Source organism: Microtus pennsylvanicus, chromosome 1 (assembly GCF_037038515.1).
Source record: "Microtus pennsylvanicus isolate mMicPen1 chromosome 1, mMicPen1.hap1, whole genome shotgun sequence".
NCBI lineage: Eukaryota > Metazoa > Chordata > Mammalia > Rodentia > Cricetidae > Microtus > Microtus pennsylvanicus.
The window spans coordinates 31951665-31978913 of record NC_134579.1 but is presented as its reverse complement, the minus strand read 5'-3'; the positions used below and the strand labels follow the sequence as shown (position 1 = coordinate 31978913).

The window sequence follows — 27249 nt, the reverse complement described above, 5'->3', positions numbered from 1 at the left end:
TTTACTTCTTGGGCCTTGCTTTAGAAATTAGATCAATGCCATTCAAGATAAACTTGACTCTGGCCTCGGTGGTGGGGTAGAATTCCTTACTGAGTCCCACAGAGGGGTCTGCATTCTCCTCTAGAAACTTGGCTTTTTTTATGCCAAGTCAAAGATGGTTCAGTACAGGACCCAGAAGCTCCAGGATCAGATCTTAACAACCCAACTACAGTCTCTTCTCTGAATGGGCTCCTGGTCCCTGCCATCCTGCTCCTCCTGTAACCTTTTGCCTTCCTCTTAATTCTCCCTACCCTTATGTTTTTGCCTTGTCTTTTAAACTTTTCTTAAAAAAACAGAAATTTCTCTTGGGTCTTTGGATAGAAATTAGTCCATCACGCAAATCAAATTAAAAACAGTGTGTCTTTTAGAGTAACCCCAGACTGAAAAACTTCTAAAACGATGTCCCCTGTGTCAAGAGGAAGTAGCCAGAGAGAAGTCTCCCCTATCTTTTATATGAGAAAAGGGTCTGGAACGTCCCCTGACTCCAATACAGCCAAATCCCTGAAATTGAACTCAAAAAGTTCTTTAGTGATTGTACAAAAAAAAAAAAAAATCAAAAAACCAACCAATCAAACAAAACCAGCTGATACCTACTCTAGTCACCCAGAGGTTGCAAAGGCAACTGCCCCTGTGTTTCTCATTCTACCCTTAGGAAACTCCCTTTCTCCCTTCCGAATCCTTAACTACAAAAATCCCAGCCTAAAGCATGGGACCTCTGGTCTTTGACTGAGTCCTGTGCCCGATCATGCACAAATGGCCAGACCTAGAAACACCCTTCCCTGACATTGACCAAAGCTTGCTCACCTTTTATTTCTCCCTACGAGCTTCTTACTTTTTCCTTATACTTTGGCCCTAACAATTCCGGTAACAGCCTCGGGACAAGACTAATGCGTACACAGAGGTGGATGAGGGGATAGCTGCCTGGGAAAATGGTGTGCCCGGGTCCTGATGGGAGCCAGGTAAGCCAGCCTGGGGCAGGGCTGCAGATGTGTATTTGGTGGTGGTGGTGGGGGAGGCCTGGGGAACTGCGCGTGCGCAGCAGAGGCGCAGACTCGCGACAAGCAGCCGCTTCCTCCACAGCTGAGCGCGCGATCTCCGTCGCCACACCCGCCACGCGCGATTCCCCAGGTGAGCGGAGGACTTCCGGGTTGGCCCGGCGTTGTCTGGGGAACGGCAGCGGGGTTTGGTTGGACTTCCCGAGTTCTGTGCAAATCCTGACCCCAACTTCCTGGTCCTGCCAGCAACCTCTCCCCGACCGGAAGTCAGGACGGGATTGAACCCTGTGCAGGCGCAGGATGCACGGTCGTCTGTCCCCAGTCTGTTTGCCTGTGTGGGCGACGTGCAGTGATTGATGGGGTCAGCCGGGACTGTGCTTTGGCATGTGGCCATCACTGGGGTGCTGGTGGGAAGCAGGGTGCAGGGCTTCGGTGGAATTGCACGTCCCTGTGCACCCACATCTGGGCACCGGCAGGGACCAGGCCTGCACGTCCAGTGTTCCTGCCGAGGTAGATTATTAACGCTGCCTGCGCGGCTGACCTGGAGGTTCATTTCTGCCCAGGCATTTTTAATTTCTTTTTAAGAAGCAGATTTTGAAGTCATTTTGCATGGGTATAACATGTCAAATATGTGTAAATCACTTATGCCACTTTAGTATGCACCTGTACGGTACAGGGTAGGGCGTGAAATAGAAAGAGCTTTCAGATAGTGGTTTTTTAGGTCGTTTAGTTATAGAGTTATACTCTTTCTTCCTCTCTCTCTCTCTCTCTCTCTCTCTCTCTCTCTCTCTCTCTCTCTCTCTCTCTCTCTCTCTCTCTCTCTCTCTCTCTCTGTCTCCTCAGAGGCAGGCCCTAAAGGTATCTATCTTATCTTGGGTATAAAGGTGTTTTACCTACACGTGTCTGTGTACCACGTTCGTGCACAGCGTGTGGAGGCCAGAAGAGGACATCAGCTCCCCTAGGACAGGGATTACTCTTGGGCACTAGGGACTGAGCCCTGCTCTTCTGTAGGAGCAGCAGGAGCTCTCAACCACTGAGCCATCTCTCCAGCTGCCCCCATCTTTTAATTTAGAATTTTCGTGATTATTATTATTTTGTTTTTTCGGTAGCTTTGGAGTCTGTTCGGGAACTGACTCCAGTCTGGCCTTGAACTCACATAGATCTGCCTGCCTCTGCCCCCCCAAGTGCTGGGATTAAAGGCGTGCACCACTAATGCCCGACTTCAACTTTATTTTTCCTCACTATTTCTCGCTTAGTTTTATGTCGTAGCGTACATCTTCCAAAAATGCTTGAGTTTATTTCTGTTAATTCCTACAGTTGGTCCCCACTCTGTTGTCTGTATTCTCTGGATTTTCCCTTTTCAGAAAGCTTTCGAGAGAGTAACGTAGAAAGCAGTAGTCATTCTTTTGTCTCCTGCTCATCTCTGACTTGTGTTCCTATCTTGGTTTTCATTTCTCTCTAACGTAGTTATATTTATTCCTAGACCCTAGTGTCTAAAAATCCATTTGACACTGATGGGGATTTATTTCTTCTTTCTAAGACTTTTGAGATGATGGGTGCCTCAAAGACTATGTATTCTTTTTGGTACTTATTTATTGTTGTGGGTGTTCTGCCTTCACAGTGTGCTATGCACGTGTTCACTGAGCCCTGTCTCCAGTTCCTGTGTGTCCTTGAGTGCGTTAACTGGCACTGAACTGTGAAAGTCACCAAAGGCTACGTCTAGGAAGTCAGCTGTGAGAATCTAGTCAGCAGGACCTCCAGATGGTTTTGTTTCCTCTTTTTAGAGCAGAGGTCTTAACCTTCCTAATGCTGCTGCCCTGTTCCTCATGTTGTGGTGACCCCTGCCATAAAATTATCTCACTGCTATGTTGTAGTGCTATTTTGTTTGTGTTTTAACAAAAAAAGCTTGCCTGAAGATCAGAGTGCAGAGCTAAGCCACTAGAGGCCAGGTGGTGGGGGCACACATCTTTAATCCCAGTACTTAGGAGGGAGAGGCTGACGGATCTCTGTGAGTTCGAGGTCACCTTGGGATACACTAGATTGAATCCAGTCTCAAGGAGAAACAGAGCTCACACCTTTGATCTCAGCACTTGGGATCCCACACTTTTAATCCCAGCACTAGGGAGATGGAGACAGGAGTGATGTGGCTGGGTGGAGAGAGGAAGATAAGGCAGGAGGAGACCGGAGCTCAGAGATGCAGTCTGAGGCCGCAGTCTGAAGTAGTCAGTCTAAGGAACAGTCTGAGGACAGGCTCGCTCCTTTGGTCTGAGCAGTGGTAGAGGTAAGAACTCTAGTGCCTGATTGCTGTGCTTCTATGATCTTCCAGCATTAACCCCTCGGTCTGACTCGGGTTTTTATTAGTAATACCTGTTAGAATTTGTGCCATACTACATCATAACTGTAATTTTGCTACTGTTATGAATTGTACTATAAATATCTGATGTGCAGGATATATGATGTGGGACCTCTGTGACCTCCGTGGTTGAGACCCACGTGACCCACAGGTTTAGAGGACACGTTATGGTTATTTGTTACTGCAGGGATCCTGATTTATCACACCTTTTAAGAGTGTACACACCTTTTAAGAAAAGGATTTTTTAAAAAATGAAAACATTCACCAAAATGTGTATTTGTATATTCACTCATCCACTTGGTGAGTAAGGCTGAGACTCTCCTTATTTTAGGTTGAGCGACGCAGGGGCTCTTGTTTTCAATATGCGGAAGCGAAGAGGAAGAACGGGGAGAGTCAGAAGGCGAAGACGGTGCTGTGACTCCAGAGGAGGTGACTGGGGAGGGGTCCTGTGTGCTCACAGTGTTCCTCGTAGGAGAGCCCTGTGTGGACGAGGGTCTGCTCACACAGAATTAATCCAAAACTTTTCACTTTAGCCTCAGGCAGGCTCTTGAGACAAGGGCAAAAAGCAGCCACATTCTTCACCAAAATATCACAACGATCTCTAGGCAACATAATAAAATTCTTCTCCTCTGAAATCTCTTGAACCAGCCCCCAGCAGTTCAAGTAACGCTTAGCACCACTGTCTTCCCTGTTCCTACTCATATGAATTATTAAGCAGTGATTAAAGCATTCCACTGCTTTCCTAACCCAAAGTACCAAAGTCCAAAGTTCTGCAAGCAAAAGCATGGCCAGGCCTATCACAGCAATACTGGTACCAATTTCTGTTTTAGTTAGGGTTTCTATTGCTGTGAAGAGACACTTTGAGCACCTCAACTCTTTGTTAAAGAAAATATTTAATTGAGGTGGCGACTTACAGTTCAGAGATGCAATTCTTCATCGCCATGGCAGGGAGTGTGGCAGTGTACAGGTAGACATGGTGCTGATTACCTCTTGATCAGAAGGCAGCAGGAAGTAGACTCAGGTACTGGGCGGTATCTTGGTCATAGGAAACCTCAAAGCCTGCCCCTACAGTGACACACTTCCTTCAACAAGACCACACCCACCTCAATAAAGGCACACCTCCTAATAGTGCCTCTCCTTATGAGATTATGGGGGCCAATTACATACAAGCTACCACAGTATATATTTCTCTCTCTCTCTCTGAGACCGAGTATATTAAGCAGAATAACTTGTAGTAGAGGCTGGGAAATGTAGCATCAAGGTTCTGGATAACTTGGTTCCTGGAAAGGGTTGTCTGCCTGCCTCACCATGTCCTCATGTGGTGAGGACATCTGTGTTCCTCCTACTTTTGTTGGAAAGGGGTGCTGGCCATCAGATCTATGTCTTCAGGCATAAGTGCACACTGTACCACTGAGATACATCCTCAGTCCCCTCTCATAAAGCCACCATCATAAAGATCCTCCCTAGACTTCTTAACCACTGAGCCATCTCTCCAGCCCCACGCTGTATCTTCTAACCCTGGTTGTTCACTTTAGACTCCATTTCCAGCTCTCATGAGATCTTCAGTATATATCTAAAAGAAACATAAAATCTAAAAGTCATGTTTATTATGTACCTTTTACTTGTCTTCAGCAGTATTTTATAGCTTTTGATGTGTAAGTCATTATCTATACAAACATGTACATATATATTTGGATCTATTAAGAATTTCATATTTTATCAGGCAGTGGTGGTGCATACCTTTAATCCCAGCACTTGGGAGGCAGAGACAGGTTCTCTAGAGTTTGAGGCCAGCCTGGTCTACAGACTGAGATCCAGGACAGCTTGGGCTACACAGAGAAACCCTGCCTCAAAAAAAACCCCAAAAAACAAAAAGCAAAAAACAACCCCCCCATCCAAAATTTATATTTTAGTAGCATTTTTGAAATTTGATTTTTTAGTTATTACTAATATATGTAAATATAATTAATTTTTTATATATTGATTTTTATCTTACAACTTTGTTAAATTCATGTTGTTTTGATATTCTTCTTAGATATTCCATGATTATGCTTATGTGTTCTGAAAATTTTGTTTTTTCCCCCACTTTGGTTCTTTTATTTATTTTCCCTTATTACACTGGTTAAATAGCTTTTATCTTTTTGAGGGAAAATGAGAGATGTCTATCTTTTTCTTGTTCCTTGTGTTACGGGAGATCACTTAACTTTTCACTATTGTAGGCTATTTGTACACTGTGTGGAGATACATTGTTGTGATTGGTTTAATAAAGAGACGTAAAAAGCCACATGGTGAAATGTAGATCAATAGAAACAGGTTAATTTCAGCTTGAGAGCAAGTTAGGAACAAGCCTGAGCTATAGGCCGGGCTTCTGCGGTAACTCTCAGTGTTATTGTTTGGGAGCTGGCTTGCCGGGCAGAGACAGACTCCTTACATTTCCCTGTTAGTGTGGCAGCTGCATGATGGTGCTGGGAATGGAGCCAGGACTTTAAGTGTGGAGCAGAAGTTCTACCCGGGGCCATAGCCCCTGCCCTGTCATCTCACCCCCTACCAGTGTTTTTGTTGTATGTTATTTATCTGGGCTTGGAAATTTCCTTCTGTCTTCATTAGCTGGTGATTTTTTTTTGTTTTTTTTCGAGACAGGGTTTCTCTGTGGTTTTGGAGCCTGTCCTGGAACTAGCTCTTGTAGACCAGGCTGGTCTCGAACTCACAGAGATCCGCCTGCCTCTACCTCCCAAGTGCTGGGATTAAAGGCATGCGCCACCACCGCCCGGCTTAGCTGGTGATTTTTATCAGACTGATGTTAGATTTTTATCAAATATTTTTGTGCATGCATTGAAATAACCATATAGCAAATGACTTTTCTGTTTAGTGTGTATCATTTTCATTTTTAGCAAGATTCATTCCCTTTGTGATCTGCCTGTCTGATACAACGCTGTTAATGTGGTGTGTCCCTGCCTCTCCTGACAGTGAACGAGAGCCACAGACCTGAGTTTATAGAGCTGAAAAGATGGCTGAAAGATAGGAAGTTTGAAGACACAGGCTTAGTACCTGCCTGCTTTCCAGGTGAGAGTCCTGTGGAAGGCGGGGACGGGGTGGGGGGAGGCAGGGGTGGTTCCTGCAGTGGCTCTGTCATTTCCGGAAGCACATCTGTATTCGGGCTTCGCTGTTTGTTTGTGCTTTACCCTGCTTTTCTATGGAAGGGAATGACAGATGAGGAAGAAAACTTACATTTGAAGATGGGGAATAATAAAAGTAAGAAAGATGAAGCCATGAGGCCAGCTGTGGTACATGCCTTTAATCCCAGCACTCAGGAGGCAGAGGCAGGCGGATCTCTGTGAGTTTGAGGCCAGCCTGGGCTATATAATGAGACCTTCTTTCAAATTTAAGAAAAAAGAAAAGGGAAGTAGATGTAGCCATGAATAAGGACAACACGTGAAAACATAAAGTCTTAGCACTTGTGAGAGGGCAGCGTTAGACATGTCTTTAAAGAGCCCATGTGACCGACAGGACTGGTGACCTGAACCTGAGGGGCACACCTCACAGTGCTCACTTTCTTTCGCACTTGGGGAACCCTAATTAAACAACCTTGAGATTTTGTCTCACCCCGGTCAAAATGGCTGATATCAACAAAACACCCGGCAGCACACGCTGGCTGGCTGTGGAGAAAGATGCCCCCATTCACTGCTGGCAGGAAGGCAGATGGATCTTCTACTCCAGATACCGGTACAGAGAATCCTCAAAAACACTGAAAAGTGAATCTACCATATGATGGAGCTATATCCACTCCTTGGCATATGTCCCAAGGACTCAACAGATTCTTCTTCAGCCATGTTCCTTGCTGCTCTATCCACAATAGCCAGGAAATGGAAATGGCCTGAATGTTCTTCAGCGGATGAACGAGTAGTAAAAATGGTGGTGTGCTCAGTGAAGTTCTGTTCAACTGTACAGAAAAAGGAAAGTGTGAAATTGTAGGGAAATGGATGGACCTAGAAAAGATCACACGGTGTGAGGTAACCCAGGCCCAGAAAGGTAACAGTGGTTCCTATCTCCATAGCCTCAGATATGAGTGTGGCTGCCGCCCACTTTAGGGCAGACCGCCTCAGAGACCACAACTGGACGCACTGCAGAGATCATGGGAACCCAGCCCCAGCAGACACTTCTACACCACAGTGTCTGCGGCTGGGGCTCGGGGAACATCTCTGAGGAAGAACATGTGTAAGAGCTAGAAACCAGGACGTCCACTGTGCTGTGAAACAGTCTCTCGTGGAAATGACTGCACACACAAGACCAGAACAATGGCAGTAGCAATGGGCGTGATAATGTGGAAGGGGGATACTTTGTGGGTCCCACCGCTAGACGGAGAGCTGATGACTGCTGGGAGGAGAATTTGCCTCACCCAGGCACGAGCTTCCTTATTGATGAGCCAGCACAAAGCGGTCAGCCTTGAAATGAGAAAACCGAGACTGTCAAATTAGAAGTTTGGGTATTCCTGGAACCTCAGCCTGAAGGAAAGACCTGGGCTGAATCCTCAAAGGCACTTGTGTTCTGAGCGTAGGACTGCTCAGCCGTATCCCTTGAGGTTTGGCAGTATTTGGGGAACCGTGCAGGCGGATGGGATTGTCCCAGGCCCAGGAAGGGTGCAGTTATCTGAGGGTGAGGCGTGCTCCAGCCACACTTGAGGTGCTTCTTCTGTGTCGTGGTGTGGCTCCAGGGGAGGGGCCCTTGGTGTGGCCCTCAGCAAATACTGTCCCTCAGGCAGTTTGGGTCTCTTCTCTCATGTTGGAGGAGCACTCTGTCTGCTCCCACGATCATCTGAACCGAGGCAGGTTACCGTTCTCTGGAATTTGATAGCTTCTTGTGGAGGCTAAGTTGGCATTAGTTTGGATCTATTTCTCGGAAGTTGGGCAATGTCCTACGGACGTGGGTGGACAGCATCTGCAGAGCAGACAATGTCCTTCAGGATGACTCAGGTCTGGGGTAGCAGAGACAGTTCTGCAGTTGGGACCCATTGTTCTTCACACGCTCAACCATAGTGCTAAAAGCACATGCTACTGGACTTTCCCTCTGGCCCCTCGTTAGCTTCTTTTACCTCCCAGGTTGAATGATTTCCCACGTGGCCCCAGCTGAGAGGTGTGTATGATGGTACTCCCGGTGGGTCATTTGCACATGGTGGCTCTGGAAGATTCGAGCTGCCAGTCTGAATAGCAACACAGAGGATAGTTGTCACTTGCAGGTTATAGAGCTGGATGTTTGCCATAGTGAACCGTAGATGCATTCAGGGAGGCAAAGGGGGAAGGGCTTAAGGTAAACTGGAAGGGTTACGTAGTTATTCTGAAACAGTTGTCCACAGCCACAGAATCCCAAGGGCAGTGCGAGTCTAGGGTCGGACACCGACTGCTGGGCAGGTGTCTTCTCATGACGACTATGTAAAGTTGGAGTTTAGCAGAATATTTTGTGCTAGTTCCTATTGTAAGACAATTAAGTATGAAGCGTCTCCCTTTTGACTCTCTGACTTCACCTGTCAGGGTTTGACACAAATGCCTCTATTTTGTTCTTGACAACATTCACAAGACCGTCTTTAGTCAACGTCTCCGCTGGTATGAACTACATTGTCAGCCAAGGACAGGACGTTTAACTCTGTGTTTGTATGTCAAAGCCTGGTCACTGAGTCACTTCTTAGGTTGTAGCTCATCTTGGGAAGCGTCAGCATTGTCCCTGTGTCAAGGTCCTTAGATCTTGACCTAGAACCCAGCTTTGCTGTTCCAGGAATGCAAACCCACAGAGAGGCCAGGTTATATTCTAGAACAGCTCCTGATCCCATCTTTCCTGGGAGGGAGAGCCAAAAGACCCACCTTCAGCATAGCACTGTGAGGACCTTTTTTCAGTCCTGAAGGGGGCCCCCAAATCTCTAAGATACAGTAGGATTTACCCCTCCATGTTTTGATTCTTCTAGGAACAGGAAGAGGGCTGATGAGCAGAACGTCACTACAGGTGAGAACGGCTTCTTTACCCTGGAGGTTCAAGATTGACTTTGCTTTGTGCATGCGTGCATGTGTGTGTGTGTGTGTGTATGTGTGTGTGAGTGAGTGTGTGTGTGTATGTGTGTGTGAGTGAGTGTGTGTGTGTGTGTGTGCATGCATGTTGCTCACATGAAGGGAATCAGATGTGCTCCTGTGCAGCCATATCCCTTAATTACCAAATAGATATGTTGGTTAGGATTGTGCCAAGGAAGCCTGGTTTGCTGTGTAAAGACAGACATCCAAGTCCTTCTGCTGACACAGCATTGAAAGTAGTTTGTTGTCATTTAAACAAGCATAGAGGGGACAGATGATCAGTCCTCAGGACCACGACCTTCAGTCTTGTCGCTCTGAGTTTGAATTACAGGAGGGGACAGATTGGAGTGCTGGTTTTCTGCCCCTTCCTTTTGAGGATGGTCTGGCCCCAAGGGCTGCTAAGGTATGAAGGCCTGCTGTCTTTTCCCTGGCCCTGTGCTCTCTGAGTGAACACTTAGGAGGAAGAGTCAGCCCGGGTAGGGCGCTGAGTATACCGCAGCACGTTAGAGCTTAGATGGGGTCTGTGATGGTGGTGTGGGCTGCTCTTGTCTGGCATGTGTGCTGTGCCGGAGAGCAAGAACATGTGGAGAAGGAACATGCTGGGAGTCGGCCCTAGAGCCCATCCCACAGCATGGCTCCAGGCCTCCAGCTTCTGTTTTCTTTCCTGGAAAATGACTTTGATGATGTAACTCATCTCTGTGGTCCTCTTTTTCTTTTCTTTCTTTCTTTTTTTTTGTGCTATTTAAAAGTACTGTCCACTATACATTTTTCTCCATAGTTACAAATCAATTTATTTATTTTAAAATCACATACATTTGTTTATCAAAATGTTTTTGTGCTGGTGTTTGTACTTGGGGTCGTTCCCAGGCTAACCACACATTTTGCTACAAAGCTATAGCCAAGTCCCTAAGTTTATTTTTAAATTCCTTAATTTATCTCAGCTTAGTCCTGTATGTGTGTTCAGCCAAAAGAATGTACATTTCTGTGCTGTAATTTTATAATGCTGTTTTGTTTTCTTTTATCGTTTTTAAATGTGTAGTCCAGTACTCATGAGTAGAGCCATACTAGGGTGCAGTATTTCTACTTTTTAGTACTTAAACCACTTTAAAATAAAGATTATTCGTGTGTGTTTTCGTGATGTGCGTGCGTGTGATCACACGGCACTGTGCATGCGTGGAACAGGACAGCTCTGGAGCTGGTTCTCTCCGTCCTCCATTACACGGGCTCTGGGGCTGAGCTCAGCCACCAGGCTTGTGTGGTAAGTGCTCTTCCCTTGAGTATTTCTGTTTCCGAGGCTGTCACTAGGACTAAGAGCCGGAGAGCCGTAGCTGGCATGCGCAGCCGTGCTTGGGGGGACCACACCTAGACTGTGAAGTCACAGCCGCGCTGGTTGTTCTCCTTCCAGTTTTTGAGGTTGGGTTTTTGTACGTAGCCCAGCCTGGCTGGAGTTGAGCATGTAACTCAGGCCAGTCACAAATGCTCCATCCTTCTGCTCCCACCTCTGCAGTGCTGGGGTTCCGGTGTATGCCGCCGCGGTACCTGGGCCCAGGCACTTTAAGATGTGTGTTTTTATGAAACTTTTTGAAAGTAGAGATGTATGTTATATGCAGTGGGAGGTACAGATCCTGAATGTATATTTGATGCATTATATATTATACATATTTTATAATGAGTCTGCTCAAGGTTTTTTTTTTTTTTGTTGTTGTTGTTGTGATAAACACTGACCAAAAGCAGCTTGAGGAAATGGAGCAGGAAGCAAAGAGAGAGAGAGAAGGGAAGTAGCCGCTTTTTTAAAGGGAGAGAGACCACGCCCCAGTGGGCTGGTATCTCAGTGGCTATAGGCTGGAGGAGCGGAAGGACCTCCTGCAACAGAGTTCCAAGGACAGATGCTGTGAAATGAGCAAGTGTTATCCTTGGCTCATCCATGAGAAGCTGCTGCTTTGTATGCGGGTGTGAGAGACACACAAGAACATTGTTCAGAGTTGCACATCCGTAAAGAGTATAGCCTGCCAAAGACAGCACACATCCCGTGAGCTCCGAGGAGCTGAGGACATTCCTAGTTCAGCACTGCTTTCTGTGTGGGATGATAGCGTTTATAATGGCAAATTCAGGAAGCTTTAAGGTCAGGCTTGGCAGCCCTCACCTTAATGGAAGCAGAGGCAGGCAAATCTCTGAATTCAAGGCCAGTCTGGTCTACAGAGTGAGTTCCAGGCTAGTCAGGGCTAGCTACATAGAGAGACCGAGTCTCAAAACTAAGTAAGTAAGTAAATAGATAAACAAATCTTTTGGATTTCTTGGTATTCCTGTCTTTTCACAGAAGACAATAAATAGGGTTTCTTCTGGGGCCTGGACATGCTAGGTGAGACATGCCTCTTCGCTGGGGCAGCCTTCTTCAGGAAGCCGATCCATTCAAGGAAATAGCTGTTGATACAAGTGTTTACAGGAGTGGAGCCTTCTAATGTTCGTAAGAAACATTACTGAATAGAATATGATCTGAAAGTGAGGCTTGAGAAGAAGTGGACTATCAAAGTACAGGCCGCCGATCATGTGTGATTCGAATTAATGAATTGCAGTACTTTATCCACCATGTTCAATTCTTTCTTTTCCTGTGGGTAACACTCCTACTGTAAATCACACTGTGGTAAAGTGGAAGTGTGCTGTCAGGGAAAGCTGTGCTATCCATGTGCAGAACTGGATGCAGTCTTTTAAGAAAGAGGCTGAAGCAAGACAAAGTATAGAGAGATATTTTTGTTAATATTATTTCTAAAATATTTAAACACATTTTCATTAATTTTCTTTAACGCCTAAGTAAGTCCTGCAAGACTGTTCTAATTCTCATCGGACCTGTTTTAGGTGTGCAGCTATGAAAAGAGAAGTCACACAGGCAAAGTCAGAAGTTCTTATATCTGTTACCTAGGTGTCTTTCTCAGTTGGCTTTCATTTTTATATTTTGTTTATTATTATATAAAATGTATCTTTTGGTGGTTTGAATTCTTTTATTTTTAAAAATACTTTATTCTGGCTATTTTAGTTTTATTTGTTTCAAAGAAATTCTGAGCCATGAAAATATTTGTTACAATAAACAAGATTCTTGGGACTTAGAGGAAAACAAAATTAAGTACTTCCTAAGTCCAAAAGGGAAGAACCAAGGCTTAAAAACAGCCATGCTCAATCAGAGCCCAGCAGTGCATCCCGGGATTGTGTAGCTCATTGTCTGGCCTGGGACTCACTCATATCTTCTGAGCTCTGCCTTCCATAGCAGCTTGTTTTGTAGGCTGAGGCCAGCTTCACTCCGCACCTGCTGCTGTCCTCGGTGGTCATCTCCTCCTCCTGGCTCTCTAATACGCTGGAGTGTCCACTGAAGTTGAGGCCGTATCTCTACCAATGACCTCTCCTGGCTTCTGACATTGCCAGACCTCAACTTCTCTTCATGGCCTCTTCAGTCATGATGTTTCTATTGCAGCAGAGGCTGCACCTTCATCAGTGACCTTTCATGGATCTCACAGTGCTGAGCCTTAGCTCTTCATGATCCCTTCCTGCCTTCAAACCAGTGCCGTCTGAAGGATTCCCCACTGGACCACAGCCTCTATGTCCTGGTGCTGAGGAAGTACTCCCCAGGTTTATTTCAGTGATGCTGGTCTCTTGTTAATCATAGCTAATTTTTTGGGGGGGGGTATTTTTTCGAGACAGGGTTTCTCTGTAGTTTTTTGTGCCTGTCCTGGTACTAGCTCTTGTAGACCAGGCTGGCCTCGAATTCACAGAGATCCGCCTGCCTCTGCCTCCCGATGCTGGGATTAAAGGTGTGCGCCACCACCGCCCGGCATCATCACAGCTAATTTTTAAGCCAAGCTAATTATCATTGATTGTCTTGGTAAAGCAAAGATTTTACTTCCACAGACTCTAGCATAGGAATGGCCCTAATATAGTCTGTGCTTCTCTCATTGCGAGCCAGGCCTGCTCTGTTTGCACTCTGGGGGGCTCTTGATATGTAAAAATGCCATTCTGTGTTTGCAAAGCTGAGGTGTCCTAAACTCTACTTTCTCTTTGGAAAGGAGGGACAGACGATTATTTCATTGCCTGAGAGCTGTCTGCTCACCACGGACACCGTGATTCGAAGCTCCTTAGGCCCCTACATCAAGAAGTAAGTGACCACTTGCACAACTGGTGTGATTTGAAGCTCCCTAGGGCCCTACATCAAGAAATAAGTGACCATACCTTGCACACCTGGTCTGATTCGAAGCTCCGTAATGCCCTACATCAAGAAGTGACCACACCTTCACAGCTGGTGTGATTTGAAGCTCCATAGGGCCTTATATCAAGAAGTTAGTGACCCTTGCACACCTGGTGCCAGTGTGAAAAATTCCCTGAGAGTTTCTGCCATTGGCAGATGTGTGATTACTGATACGGCATGAGGACCCAGTTCTTGTCCAGCCTAGAAACACTTGGTGTGATTTGAAAGGTTTATTCTCTTCTAGGTTTGCTCTCAGTTCACTGGGAACTGTGTTCCTAAGGTCTTCAATAGGCTGCCTGGGGTGTGGGTGTGAACCCTGTCCTTATTTACTAAGAAGTGAACGTGAAATGGAATGGTGTACATGATGCATCTTACAGATGCTTCTTCCCTGTCTTGGTTGACCCTATTGTGCCTGCTTGACTTCTTCAGCTGTGAACGGATTTGGCCTTAGGGAAGAGTTGGCTTTAGTTAGGGATGAAGGAGAACAGGCAATGTGGGATTTGACACTGGGGAGGAGTTGGTTTTAGTTAGGGATGAAGGAGAGCAGGCAGTGTGGGATTTGGCATTAGGGAGGAACTGGACTTAGGGATGAAGGGGAGGCAATGTAGGATTTGGTGTTAGGAAGGAGTTGGCTTTAGTTAGGGGTGAAGGTGATCAGGCAGTGTGGGTTGAGATCCTTGTTCTGGGCACATGGTGATGAGCTTTGGTTTGGGGGCATCTTGAGCACAGAGTGGGAACCTCAGCAGAAGTGATTTCTACATTTTGAGGGTTCAACCAAAGATGGTGCTGTTATATAACCCAAGTCCCCACCCCCATTCTTTATGGGCCTGTGTAGAGGCAAGGGTGCTCTGAATCCTTATTTTCTGAGAGGTTGCAATAGAAGTGGGTGACGTGGGAATCTGGACTTCAAAAGGGAATGATAGCTTTGCGAAGCCTGTGTACGCCATAGGGGCTGATTTGTGAGTAATTATTCAGATGCAGCTACATAATTTGTATTAGAACCTATAAGTTTAGGACAGAAGCTCAAAGTGTCTAATGGGCGGGCAGTTTCTGTCTGGTCGGCATTGCCCAGTAGAACTCCAGCAGTGGTGGAGATGCTTTGTTTCGCACTATCCAAGATGCGAATCACAAATGCCTGCTGAGTAACTAGAATGTGGCTTGTTTTATTAAATGACTCTTAAGCACTGCTTAACTATAAATAATTTAAATCAAAATAGTTCCGTGAGCCAGTGTTCCCTGGGTTGGATGCTGCATCTCTGGATCTTTCTACCCCTCACACTCCCTGTAGTATGTCTTTACAAGGTGAAACCCAGGAGCTTATAGAGAAAGTTTCAGCTGTGTGGTGGTGATGCAAGCCTTTAATCCCAGCCCTTGGGAGGCAGAGGCAGGCGATCTCTGTGAGTTTGAAGCCTGTAACTGGAAGGTTTTCATCCCACCTGGTCCTGTAGCCACTTCTAAAATAACCACTCAGAGGCTTAATATTAATTACATACTTTTTGGTCTGTTAGCTCAGGCTTATTATTAACTAACTCTTACAACTTAAATTTACCCCTTTCTATTATTCTATACTTTTTACTACCAGGCTCATCCCTTGTTACCTCACATCTTGCTTGTCTAACAGCTGCTGTATCCCTCAACTCCACCTTCTTTCTTTCTGTATTCAGTTTGACTTTCCCACCTTGCTATATTCTTCCCTGCCATAGGCCAAAGCAACTTCTTTATTAACCAATGGTAATAAAACATATTCACAGCATACAGAAGGGCATCCCACATCATTGTCCAGCCTGGTCTATAGAGTGAGTTCCAGGACAGCTAGAGCTACACAGAGAAACCCTGTCTCAGAAAAAAAGGGGGGATAGGGAGAAAGAAAGAAAAAAGCTTTCACAAGGAAAACCAGGCTGGAAACAAGATTTCTTTCTTTCTTTTGTTTATTTAATTTTTGAAAAATGACTCTTACCTACTAACCACAGAAATGGCATTGGTGGGAAAGAGAACATAGACCATGTTGGGTGTGCTCTGGGGAGAGCATAGACTGTGTTGAGTGTGTGCTGGAAAGAACATAGACCATGTTGGGTGTGCTCTAGAGAGAGCTTAGACTGTGCTGGGTGTGCTCTAGAGAGAACTTAGACTGTGCTGGGTGTGCTCTAGAGAGAGAGAGAGAAAACGTAGACTGTGTAGGGTGTGCTCTGGAGAGAACATAGACCGTGTAGGGTGTGCTCTAGAGAGAACTTAGACTGTGCTGGGTGTGCTCTAGAGAGAGAGAGAACGTAGACCGTGTAGGGTGTGCTCTAGAGAGAGCTTAGACTGTGCTGGGTGTGCTCTAGAGAGAACTTAGACTGTGCTGGGTGTGCTCTAGAGAGAGAGAGAACGTAGACCGTGTAGGGTGTGCTCTGGGGAGAACATAGACCGTGTTGGGTGTGTTCTGGAGAGAACAAAGACCATGTTGGGTGCGCTGGACAGGCACAGCCATAGGAAAGATGCCTCTGTCTTGGGTAGAGCATCGACAACTTGAGCACATTCCCTCGGAAGCAAACCAAACTGTTTGGCCAAGGCTACACTTTAATTCCTTCGATTTGTCTTCATTTTACAAGGTGGAAGCCTCCTCCATCTCCCCTGCTGGCCCTGTGCACATTTTTAGTCTCAGAGAAGCACGCAGGTGATCAGTCCCTCTGGAAGTCTTACCTGGACATTTTACCCTCTTCGTACACCTGCCCAGTCTGCTGGGAGCCGGAAGTGGTAGATCTTCTACCCGAACCTTTAAGGACAAAGGCAGAGGAACAGAGAGCCCACGTGCAGGACTTGTTTGTCTCCTCCAGAGCCTTCTTCGCCTCCCTGCAGCCTCTGTTTGCGGAGTCTGTGGACAACATTTTCAGCTACAGTGCCTTCCTGTGGGCCTGGTGCACTGTGAACACCAGAGCTGTGTACCTGCGGTCCACGAGGCAGGACAGCCTTTCTGCGGAGCCAGATACATGCGCGCTTGCTCCCTACCTGGATCTGCTCAACCACAGCCCGCATGTCCAGGTGAGAAGCTGGCATGGACACGTGTCCTGTTGTTTTAGAATTCCAACATGTGGAGTCGAGAATGAAGTAGTGGAGGTGTAAGCTGCTTCAGGTAACCGTGTTAGACCAATCTTTCTGCAGCCACATTTTGTTTCTGGTCCTGATATAATTCTGGCAAGCTCTCTGTGTTTGTACTGCACTGCTCTCCAGGCCTGCAGGGCCCTGTGCTGAGCCCCTGGGCCTTTCAGCCCAGACTTTCTTTCCTTCCCAGCCTTCAGGACCCTGTGGTCTAGCTTTCCTTCCCAGCCTTCAGGACCCTGTGGTCTAGCTTTCCTTCCCAGCCTTCAGGACCCTGTGGTCTAGCTTTCCTTCCCAGCCTTCAGGACCGGGGTGCTGTCTAGCTTTCCTTCCTGCCCCACCCCTTTTACACTTGGTGGTGTAACTGTCTGCTCGTGTGTCTTTGTTCTGACTGGGGATTGTCTGTGCCTCTCCAATGGACTCAAGGCTTTGTGGCCTTCTGTTGTTCCTCTTTGAAGCCTCAGTGGCCAGGACAAGGCTTGATTATGGAGCAGATGAGAACCTGTGTGAACAGGAGTCTGCGGGCCATGAAAGAACTCCTAATGATAGCCACGATACCCTCTTCCTCAGCCCTTTTCTCACTGGACACACTGGAGATAAATGTATTTGCATGGCATGCTGGGAGAAAGGATAGCCAAGGAAAGCCAGCCTTGGAGGGCCGAGAGGAAGCGCTTTGTCAGCTCACCCGAAACCTATTTAGAGTTTGGGATCTGCACCTTTGCTGTCTCCTAAGAGACACGCCACCAGGAAGAGATCAGTGTCACCTTGTCATTTCACAAGGCAGTGGGAAGACCCCGGAAGGTCCTGCTTGTCTTTTTGGCCCTGGGAGGCATTTCCCACAGTCTCCAGCACGTGAGTTCAGTGTTAGGTGAAAGGTCATAGGATGCTGGACATAGGGGCTCAGTCCCCAGCTGATCTTATTGGTGTGTTTGTGGGCATTTGCACTTCAGTGATTTTCTAGACAATCATGGGAGGACATGACCACAGCTGGACGATGGGAGCCTGAGGGCCAGAGCTGCAAAAGACCTTTGTAGGCTCACGGACTATAAACAAATGAAACTGTGGCCAAGTCCAGCCTCACAGCTTTTGACAACGATGGTCTTAGCACCACCGCATTGTCTTCCATTCCTGACCAGAGTCAGAGGCCATGGTTGGACCTCCTCCCTCATCAACAGGTAAAGGTGAGATGAGGAAACAGGCCCAAGTGCAGCTGTACTGTTCCCCACCTGTGGCCGACTTTGTCACCGGGCATTTCAAACTGCATTGTACTACAGTTAATATGGTAACTTGGTGAGCCTTTGAGATTAGGTTAAAATGAGAAATCCTATGCCTTTCCCCTGTAGATAAAAGCAGCATTCAATGAGAAAACCGGCTGCTATGAGATCAGAACGGCCTCACGCTGTCGGAAGCATGAGGAAGTGTTTATCTGCTATGGCCCCCATGATAACCAGCGGCTGCTCCTGGAGTACGGCTTTGTGTCCGCCTGCAATCCTCACGCCTGTGTTCCTGTCCCCGGAGGTTGGTGTCAGTGCTGTTCTCCCTGAGGTAGTGTCGTGTCCTGCTGTAGTAGAAGGCTGGAAGGGCATCCTTCACTTATGGCTTCAGGGAGCGCTAGCCTTGCCTCTGCTGATTGGATGTCTGTGTTGCAGTAAAGACAACAAAACTGATTGGTTCTGAGGCTGCGATGAACTGAGAAGGTGGAGTGGGAGGAGAGCTGCTTAGGAAGTGATTGACAGTCATAGCTGAGCGGATGCAGATCTCTGTACTGAGCAGAAACTTAGTAAGCCCACATGGGTGAGTGGCTGGAGCGTCCCAGCATATAGTCGAGGTATTTATGTGTAGGCTCCGATGGATGTAGACCCTCTCAGAGATGCTGTCCACCCTCTAGGCAGAACGACCATTATGCTTCTTAGATTAGAGATAGAAGGGCCTGAACCGGGCCACTGAGATGGGTCCGTGGGTAAAGGGGCTTGCCACAAAGCCTGATGGTGTGAGTTCAATTCTCAGGACCTGCAGGGAGGAGAGGAGGAGAGAACCAATCCCTGCAAATTGTCCTTAGGCCTTCACACACATGTGTGGTGCACACACAACACATAAAATAAATACGTGTAATAATTTTTTAAAAGGAAAATGCGAGCAGGGCCTTGTACAGTGAGTCAGAGAGCCAGCTCTGAGATGGCCTCATTCGAGGTCTCGCAGTTGCTGTACGATGGCTCTAACTGCAGACAGTTGCCGGGTAAACCACTGAACAGCAGCTACATTGGTTAGAAGTGGCCTGAGGATCAGCTCAGAGGCAGGACAGTTGCCTGGCATCTGCAAGTCCCTCACTGAAGGAAAGGGAAGGCTCGTTTTTGTCAGAATTACACCCAAAGCCCTGTTTTGTTTTTGTTTTATAAAATGCAGAACTGAACTTATCATCACTTCCAAACAGACATCTTTTGTTTGCTCTCTCCTTCAAAAACGTTTGTCGGTTTTCACACGTTCACGTGTGGCTGCAGCCGCTGATCGTGGACTGCTGCAGACAGAGTTGCCATCCGTCCTCCCTGTGTTCCTGTGCAGCCTCTTTCTGGCTCTGTCTCCCAGCTGGGGCTCTGGCGTCTTCGTCTTCGCTTGTTCTACTATGGATATGCTTTGTGGTGGTGGTGTGTATCTGTGTGTGCGTGTGTGTTTGTATGTGCACACATGTGTACGCGCATGTGTGTATGTATGTGTGTGTCTGTGTGTGCGTGTGTGCACATGTGTGTATGCATGTACACGTATGTGTGCATGTGTGTCTGTGTGTGGGCGTGTGTGTGCGCGTGTATGTGTGTGCATATGTGTACGTGCGTGTGTGTGCGTGTGTGTGCGTGTGTGTGTGAAGGCGTAAGTCACAAACAATGCCACACCAATTTGGGATTATGATTAATAGGGTGATATTTATTTAAAGGGGAAAAACTTACAGATCACTGTCCCAGGCAACAGCCCTCTACGCGACCAGGAGTCTAGTCGCCGGCGGAGCAGGAGGTGAAGAGAGAGAGGAGAGGGAAGTGGCCGCTTTTTTAAAGGGAGAGAGACCACGCCCCAAGGGGCTGGTATCTCAGTGGCGATAGGCTGGAGGAGTGGGAGGACCTCCCGCAACACCTCCCCCTTCTGTTTAAATAAGAGAGTTCTAAACCTACTATGAAATTATATACAATAAGTACAAATATCCTATTCTAACTAGCTTAGGTCTTGTATAATAAATAACTTGGCCAAGTCATGAGAGAAAGTAACTACATTTATATAGTCTTCAACCCCATCAAAGATCTGAGAAGGGAAATAATGTTACCTGGGTAATTAGGAAGTTCAGTAAAACAACTTCCAAAACATGCAACAAATCACAGAGACAACTAGCTACCTAGGCAATCACCCAAAGTCACATTAGCAGCGTTGAAGCAACCAACTTTGCCTTAGGCCTAACATAACTGACACACCATTTTCCAAGGCAAGCAACTTTTCAAAACTATCTTACCCTGTCTTGGCAGGATAAGACAGTCCTGTTTTATCCATTGATGCATGCTCTGTATCTTTGTCAGTGGTTGAGGTATGGGCATTTCTTTGCCCCAAGGCCAGTTCTGCCAAAAAGAAATGCTCCAGGTGGAGTGTCTTTGGTGCTCAACATTCTCTTGGGAATAGAGTGGTGTTGCCAGGAGCAATTGTGTCTCACTACCACAAAACTCTGAGTTAGATTAAAGGCCATTTTCTACAGCTCTTTGAAGAAGTTGAAGATTATCTATCTATACTGAGTATAATCTCTATATATCTAAAGAACCTGATTAGTCTAATTATAAATGACAAACTTAGATGACTATTAGTCTATATAATTCTCAATATCTATCTAACTTAAAGACTAAGACAATAAACGACTGTGAAACAAATGAGGACAATGACCTCCAAATATAAACAATGTACAAATATGCATTGCAGTAGGTAAATATATATCAATACACAAACATTATATAAGTATCTTAATCAGAGGTAGAAATGTACACTGCAATATGGTAAATATATACAATATATATATATCAATACAATATATGTCAATACATAAAAAATGTTTTAAACAGAGGTAGAAACATGAATGCATACAATAGTCAATACAATTTAACTTTGTATCAATATACAAGAATCTATATCAATATATTTGTCTAACAACAGTAACTCACAATTACAAATCTATTATCCCATCATGTGTGCGTGTCTGTGAACCTTGCTTCTCCGCATTCTGCCCTCAGCCTTGGAAACCTTACATCTTTTCAGGGACCCCGACCTCGGGAGTTGCCCTGAGGAGGACACTGGTGTGGGTCAGGAAGCACTCTTGATTATATGGGATGGTCATGGGAGGGAAGTCAGCTGGAGGGCATGCATTGAGTCCTGTCCTCTGACATCATCTCTCTCCGACCTAGAGACACTGGTTAAGTACCTCCCAGCAGCCGACAAACAGATGCACAGGAAGATGTCCATTCTGAAGGAGCGCGGCTTTACAGAGTGAGTGCTTTTGGAATTTCCATGCAAACACTGGGGTTCTGGTCCTGCCTCTGTATTAGCTGATGGCTGGGTATTTATTAGGTCTTACCCTGTGCTAAAGTAGTGCTTGGTGTTGTGGACACTCAAGGAGTGGACTGTGAGAGTCAAGCTTGAAACAGTCCTGTCCATGTTGTGAGGTGGGTCGTGTTCAGGTGGGGTTATCGTCACAAGCTAGGCTGACCCCTAGCAGAACCCATCCCCTGGCGTCAGGGGCAGTGAGAGACAGACCCCAAACTCACCCTCTGACATCTTCTTTTCTGTATAAATCATGGTTTTCCATGGCTTGCAACTGTGAGGCTGCAATTGGAAAATGGCTTTTCACCCTGTCTTAGGGTTACTATTGCTGTGATAAAACACCATGATCAAAAGCAGGCTGGAGAGGAGAGGGTTTATTTGGTTTACAGTTCTACATCATAGTCTGTCACTGAAGGAAGTCAGGACAGGAATTCAAACAGGGCTGGAACCTGTAGGGGCTGATTCAGGAGCCATGGAAGGAGCTGCTTGCTGGCTTGTTCTCAGTGGCTTGCTCAGCCTGCTTTCTTAAAGAACCCAGGACAGCAGCCCAGGACGGCAGGCACCACCCACCATGGACTGGGGCCTTCCCCAACAACCACTAAGAGCCTTATAGGCAAACCTATAGCTTGATCTTACTGAGAGATTTTTCTTAATTGAAATTCCCTCTTGTCCAGTGACCCTAGCTTGTGTCAAGTTGGCAGAAGAGTCAGAACACAAGTTCCATTGTGTGGAATGAACCGCAGACTGTCCTGTACCCTGGCTTTATTCACAGAATCCGCAGACTCAGTATCTCACACTACTTTGACCTTTGTGGAGGTGACCTAACATCTGTGCCTGGTTAAAGCCACTGCCAGGGTCCTTAGGTGTTCTCCATGGTGCCGTTTCTGAGTGCTAGATTTGCTGATGCTGGTCTTCTCTTGTAGAAATCTGAGAGCTAGATTTGCTGATGCCGGTCTTCTCTTGTAGAAATCTGACATTTGGATGGGATGGACCATCTTGGAGGCTGCTCACAGCTCTTAAGTTGCTGTGTCTAGAAGCTGAGAAATTGTAAGTTTCACCTGCATTGCTTTTCTTTGTTTCTTGAGACGGGGTTTCTCTGTGTAGCCCTGGCTGTCCCAGAACTCACTGTAGACCAGGCTGGGCTTGAACTCAGAGATCTGTCTGCTCTGTCTCCTGAGTGCTGGGATTGAAGGTGTGTGCCACCACAGCCCGGCTCCTACATTGCTTTTCCTCGGTGCCTGCTTCTTGGTAAACATTAAAGGCGTTTGTCTGGGGAGTTTGCAGTGGAGGGCAGAAGAGCAGGCTGTGCCCTGGTGCTGCTGTTGAGAACCCACCCAGCCTTTAGGAGTACTCCGCACTCTGGTCAGCTGTCCCCAGGTGTCCCCTGGTGACCTGGTGCTGCTGTTGAGAACCCACCCAGCCTTTAGGAGTACTCCGCACTCTGGTCAGGTGTCCCCAGGTGTCCCCGGGTGTCCCCAGGTGTCCCCTGGTGTCCCCTGGTGACCCGGTGCTGACAGTCTGAGTAAGTGCCTATGCGCTGTCAGCATGGGCAGGCCAGAGGCACGTCTCTGAGTAGACGGGTTTTCCTTGCAGCAAGCAAGTACATAACTGTGCCCTGTCTGGTCCCGTGTTTCCCCCACCCCTAGTTCTCTCCTGGGGTTGATCTAGAAGCCCTGCTGAAGGGCTGTTCTATGAGAGGAGGCAGGTAGAGGAGCCCCAGTGCAGACATGCACCCTGGTTAGGCTCCTTAATATCCCTAAGGAACTACCGGTGGCTTCTCAGAGCTGCCTGTCCACCCTCATGGCTGTGCTCTGGTCATCACTGGAACTCCTCCAGGCCCAGGACTGATTTGACAGCAGCTGCCTTGCTGCTGCCCAGTATGTTAGGCAAGTGTCCAGCAGTGAGTAGGAACAGCCCCGGCACAGCTCTGTCGTTCTTCCAGCACGTCTTACTCTTTCCCATGGGGACTCAGAAGTAAGTTTCCTCCTGGTCTTAATCCCAGAAATGTAGTTGAGTCATGTTCCGGGCTGATTGGCACCACAGCAGTTTTACTTACATGGGAATTAAATTTTTTAAAAAATAATTGCATATAGAAATATTGAAAATATTAAGAAAAAGTTAGTTGTAGATAAAGAAAAATATGTATGCACAATTGTCTGTCTTGTCATTTTTTACTGTATGTAGGCAAGTGTGTCATAGAACGTGAAAAAGTCTCACAATTGGTTTGCAGCCGTGTGGACTGTAGGTGACACTTGCTGCAGTCAGTGCTCTGTTGCTGTGAAGACACCATGACCACAGCACCTTTGTAAAAAGAAGCATTCACCTTCACCTGGGGCTGGAACGCAGTTTTAGAGGCTGCAGAGGTTTGAACATCAGGCCCCATGGACTCATTTGTTTGAACAGTTGGCCCACAGGGAGTGGCACTATTAGGAGGTGTGGCCTTCTAGAGTAGGTGTGGCCTCATTGTAGGAAGTGTGCACTGTGGGGCAGGCTTTGAGATCTCATATGCACAAGCACACAGTCTCCTTCTGCTGCCTGCAGATCAAGATATAGAACTCCTAGCTCCTTCTCCAGCACCATGTCTGTCTGTGTGCTGTGTATTTCCCACCATGACAATGATGATGACATCTGAAACTGGAAGCTTCCCCAGTTAAATGTTTTCATTTATAAGAGTTGATGTGGTCAGAGTGTCTCTTCACAGCAAGAGAAACCCTGACTAAATCAGAGGTTTAGTCTATTTTCATCGTGGCGGGGAGGATGGTGGCATGCAGAGAGACAAGGTGCCTGAGAGGAAGCCGAGAGTTCCACATCTAGACCTGCAGGCAGCAGGAAGAGAGAGCCGCTGGGCCTGGCTTGGACTTTTCAAACTTCAAAGCCCACCCCCAGTGACATGATTCCTACACCAACAAGACCACACCCCTGATAGTGCCATTCTCTGTGCTTGTGGGGGCCAATTACATTCAGATTACCACACTGTGGCTTCCGTTCAGGAACTGCAGCGGTATCACAGGTTTAGGGGTGAGCCTCCTGTGCCTCCTGTGCTCAGAGGAACAGGGGTATGGCTGTCTCCTGTAGCTGGGGGACCTGCTGAACTGATCTTGTTGGACATTCTGATTCTAGTACGTCCTGGAAAAAGGTGCTTCTTGGCGAAGTGATCTCAGATGCAAACGAGAAGACAAGCTTGGGTGTGGCCCGGAAAATATGCTCTGACTTCATCGAGGAGACCCGTGCTGTGCTGCGCAAGGTGCGTCCCTGATGCTGCTGGGCCCAATTCCAGCCCCGACAGTCGTGAGACTCTCCCAACAGTAAATGTTTGGTCACCTTTATATCTGATGGTGTTAACAGAGTTACACCTAAAGTTATATATACAGTGCCAGGGAGACAGCCCAACAGACACTTGTGCTAGTGCAAGGGCCAGAGTTCAGATCCCAGCACATGTAGCAGTCGGGTGTGGCAGCTGGCGTTCCTGTAACTCAGCCAGCCTCGTCCAGAGCGCTAAGGATCAAGTGAGAGACTGTGGATCACACTACAGGTGGATAGCAGTAGGAGCTGACACTCAGCCTCTGGCCAAACCATGTGCGGGCACAGGCCAGTCTGGAAGGTTTACATGTAGTGTGTGATGTACGGGCCAGTCTGAAAGGTTTACATACCATGTTTGATGCACCGGCCGGTCTGGAAGGTTTACATGCTGTGTGTGAGTCACAGGCCAATCTGGAAGGTTTACATACCATGTTTGATGCACAGGCCAGCCTGGAAGGTTTACATGCTGTGTGTGAGTCACAGGCCAATCTGGAAGGTTTACATACCATGTTTGATGCACAGGCCAGCCTGGAAGGTTTACATGCTGTGTGTGATAAACGGGCCGGTCTGGAAGGTTTACATGCTGTGTGTGATAAACGGGCCGGTCTGGAAGGTTCACATGCAGTGTGTGATGCCCAATGGTGCTTTGGTGTATGCTCACCGTGTGGAATTGTCTAGTCAAACTGCTGAACAGTATTTTCCAGACTACAGCTCTTGGAATCTGTTTCTTGACATGCAGTGCGCATCTTGTGCCTAACTGAGGTCACGTGTTGTACAGGGAACTCTGCGGTCTGTTCCTCTTGTCTAGGTAAACTGTGTTTCTTGACTGACATCACCAGTCTCACCACCATTTACATGGTGGTCACAGTTCTTTACAGACATAAAAACCTGAAGACCCTGGCTTTGTGCCTGACTTTATCCAGTGTTCTCCAGGCTCTTTCTTGTCACAAATAAGGGCTCCTCTTCTCCCCCCCCCTTTTGTGATATTGGGGATGGGACCCAGGTCCTCACACCTCCTAGACACACCGTCTAAACCTGAGCCCTGTCACTGCCCTCATTCCCATTTAAGACTGTACCTCTGTGAAGTATAGCAACATTTTCTTTATCCATTCATCACTGGGCACTTAGATCAAGTCTTAAATTTTGTCTCATGTTTTATCATTGTCTGATTTCTTAATGATAGTGTTTCAAATATCCTTCTTTAACTTCATAATTTTTTTTGTTTTAATGAGAAATCAGTTTATAAGAAATGTGACTATTAAAATTCAGAAGTTTGTGCATTTTGAAGATTTTTTTTTTTTTTTTTTGGTTTTTCGAGACAGGGTTTCTCTGTGGCTTTGGAGCCTGTCCTGGAACTAGCTCTGTAGACCAGGCTGGTCTCGAACTCACAGAGATCCGCCTGCCTCTGCCTCCCGAGTGCTGGGATTAAAGGCGTGCGCCACCATCGCATTTTGAAGATTTTATGCTAAATGAGAAGAAAAGCACAAAAGGACAAGGCCTATCCACTTACAGGGTTCCCAGGCCAGGGAACCCAGGGCTCTGGGAAGGGAGCTGGCTTCCTCAAGTGATCTGGGCGACTTAAGGCCATTGACTGTCTGCCTCAAAGCAGTTAAAACTGTAAATTTTATAATGCATTTCTAGAATATTAAAAAGTTAAAAATTACTTTCAGGTCTCTGACATGAAGGAAGGAAACATGCTGCTGGTAAATCAACTCGCTTTGGTGGAAGCCTTGTGGGTGGAGGAGCTGAGGATTCTCCAGGCCTCTGCTGAGTTTGTGAGCAGTTTATGATCCCCCTCCCCCCGACATCACGGGGAGCCTGTGATCCCTCCTGTGGAGGGCGTACTTTCCTCGTTTTTGCTGAGGTTGGACTAAATAGACTCATATGACGTCCTTTGCAGTCTTCGGATGGTTTCTAATAAACATTTAATGTTTCTCCCTCTGCTTTTCTTATCCGTAGAGAACTTTCAAGAGCTCTCATGGGATGGAATGGCAGCTGCTCTCGGCCCTGGGAAGTATGTCTGTCCTGAGCAGAGGAGGGTTCTAGGTGCTGGGTAACTGAGGACAGACATGCGCTGTCTGTGTCAACACTTCCCTGCCTGCGTCAGTGGGGAAGGAACAGCATGGAAGTGATGAATTGAGGAGTGGGAGGCTGGACAGGCAGGTAGCCCGCTGTGGTCTGTCTCCTGGTGTCAGCCCGCGGTGGTCTATCTCCTGTGTCAGCCCGCTGTGGTCTGTCTCCTGTGTCAGCCCGCTGTGGTCTGTCTCCTGTGTCAGCCCGCTGTGGTCTGTCTCCTGTGTCAGCCCGCTGTGGTCTGTCTCCTGTGTCAGCCCGCTGTGGTCTGTCTCCTGTGTCAGCCCGCTGTGGTCTGTCTCCTGTGTCAGCCCGCTGTGGTCTGTCTCCTGTGTCAGCCCGCTGTGGTCTGTCTCCTGTGTCAGCCCGCGGTGGTCTGTCTCCTGGTGTCAGCCCGCGGTGGTCTGTCTCCTGTGTCAGCCCGCTGTGGTCTGTCTCCTGTGTCAGCCCGCTGTGGTCTGTCTCCTGTGTCAGCCCGCTGTGGTCTGTCTCCTGTGTCAGCCCGCTGTGGTCTGTCTCCTGTGTCAGCCCGCTGTGGTCTGTCTCCTGTGTCAGCCCGCTGTGGTC

At 47.2% G+C, this 27249-nt stretch overlaps 1 protein-coding gene across 4 annotated transcripts; it reads left to right on the top strand.

The window, feature by feature from the left end:
* The first annotated feature begins 1082 nt into the window (after window positions 1-1082).
* On the top strand, window positions 1083-26747 carry Setd4 (SET domain containing 4). 4 transcript variants are annotated; one of them, XM_075954427.1, is made up of 12 exons: window positions 1083-1167; window positions 3719-3816; window positions 6355-6450; window positions 9341-9378; window positions 13493-13581; window positions 16263-16692; window positions 18093-18267; window positions 21174-21255; window positions 22276-22356; window positions 24430-24553; window positions 26280-26312; window positions 26569-26747. In XM_075954427.1, the coding sequence occupies exons 2-12, from the start codon at window positions 3750-3752 to the stop codon at window positions 26653-26655; spliced, it is 1302 nt and encodes a 433-aa protein (XP_075810542.1). In that variant the 5' UTR covers window positions 1083-1167; window positions 3719-3749; the 3' UTR covers window positions 26656-26747. The 4 variants fall into 4 exon arrangements, 3 of the variants coding, with proteins under 3 accessions (XP_075810542.1, XP_075810534.1, XP_075810522.1); XM_075954407.1 differs by lacking the exon at window positions 1083-1167 and adding an exon at window positions 1330-1544; XM_075954419.1 differs by lacking the exon at window positions 26569-26747 and having other exon boundaries at window positions 26280-26548.
* Window positions 26748-27249: the final 502 nt, after the last annotated feature.

Excerpts from the sequence above, each read along its gene's own strand:
- Setd4 (XM_075954427.1), top strand. The coding sequence starts at position 3,750 with ATGCGGAAGCGAAGAGGAAGAACGGGGAGAGTCAGAAGGCGAAGACGG. Across the intron at positions 6,451-9,340 it reads AGTACCTGCCTGCTTTCCAG|GAACAGGAAGAGGGCTGATG; the intron begins GTGAGAGTCCTG and ends TGATTCTTCTAG. Across the intron at positions 13,582-16,262 it reads TTAGGCCCCTACATCAAGAA|GTGGAAGCCTCCTCCATCTC; the intron begins GTAAGTGACCAC and ends TCATTTTACAAG.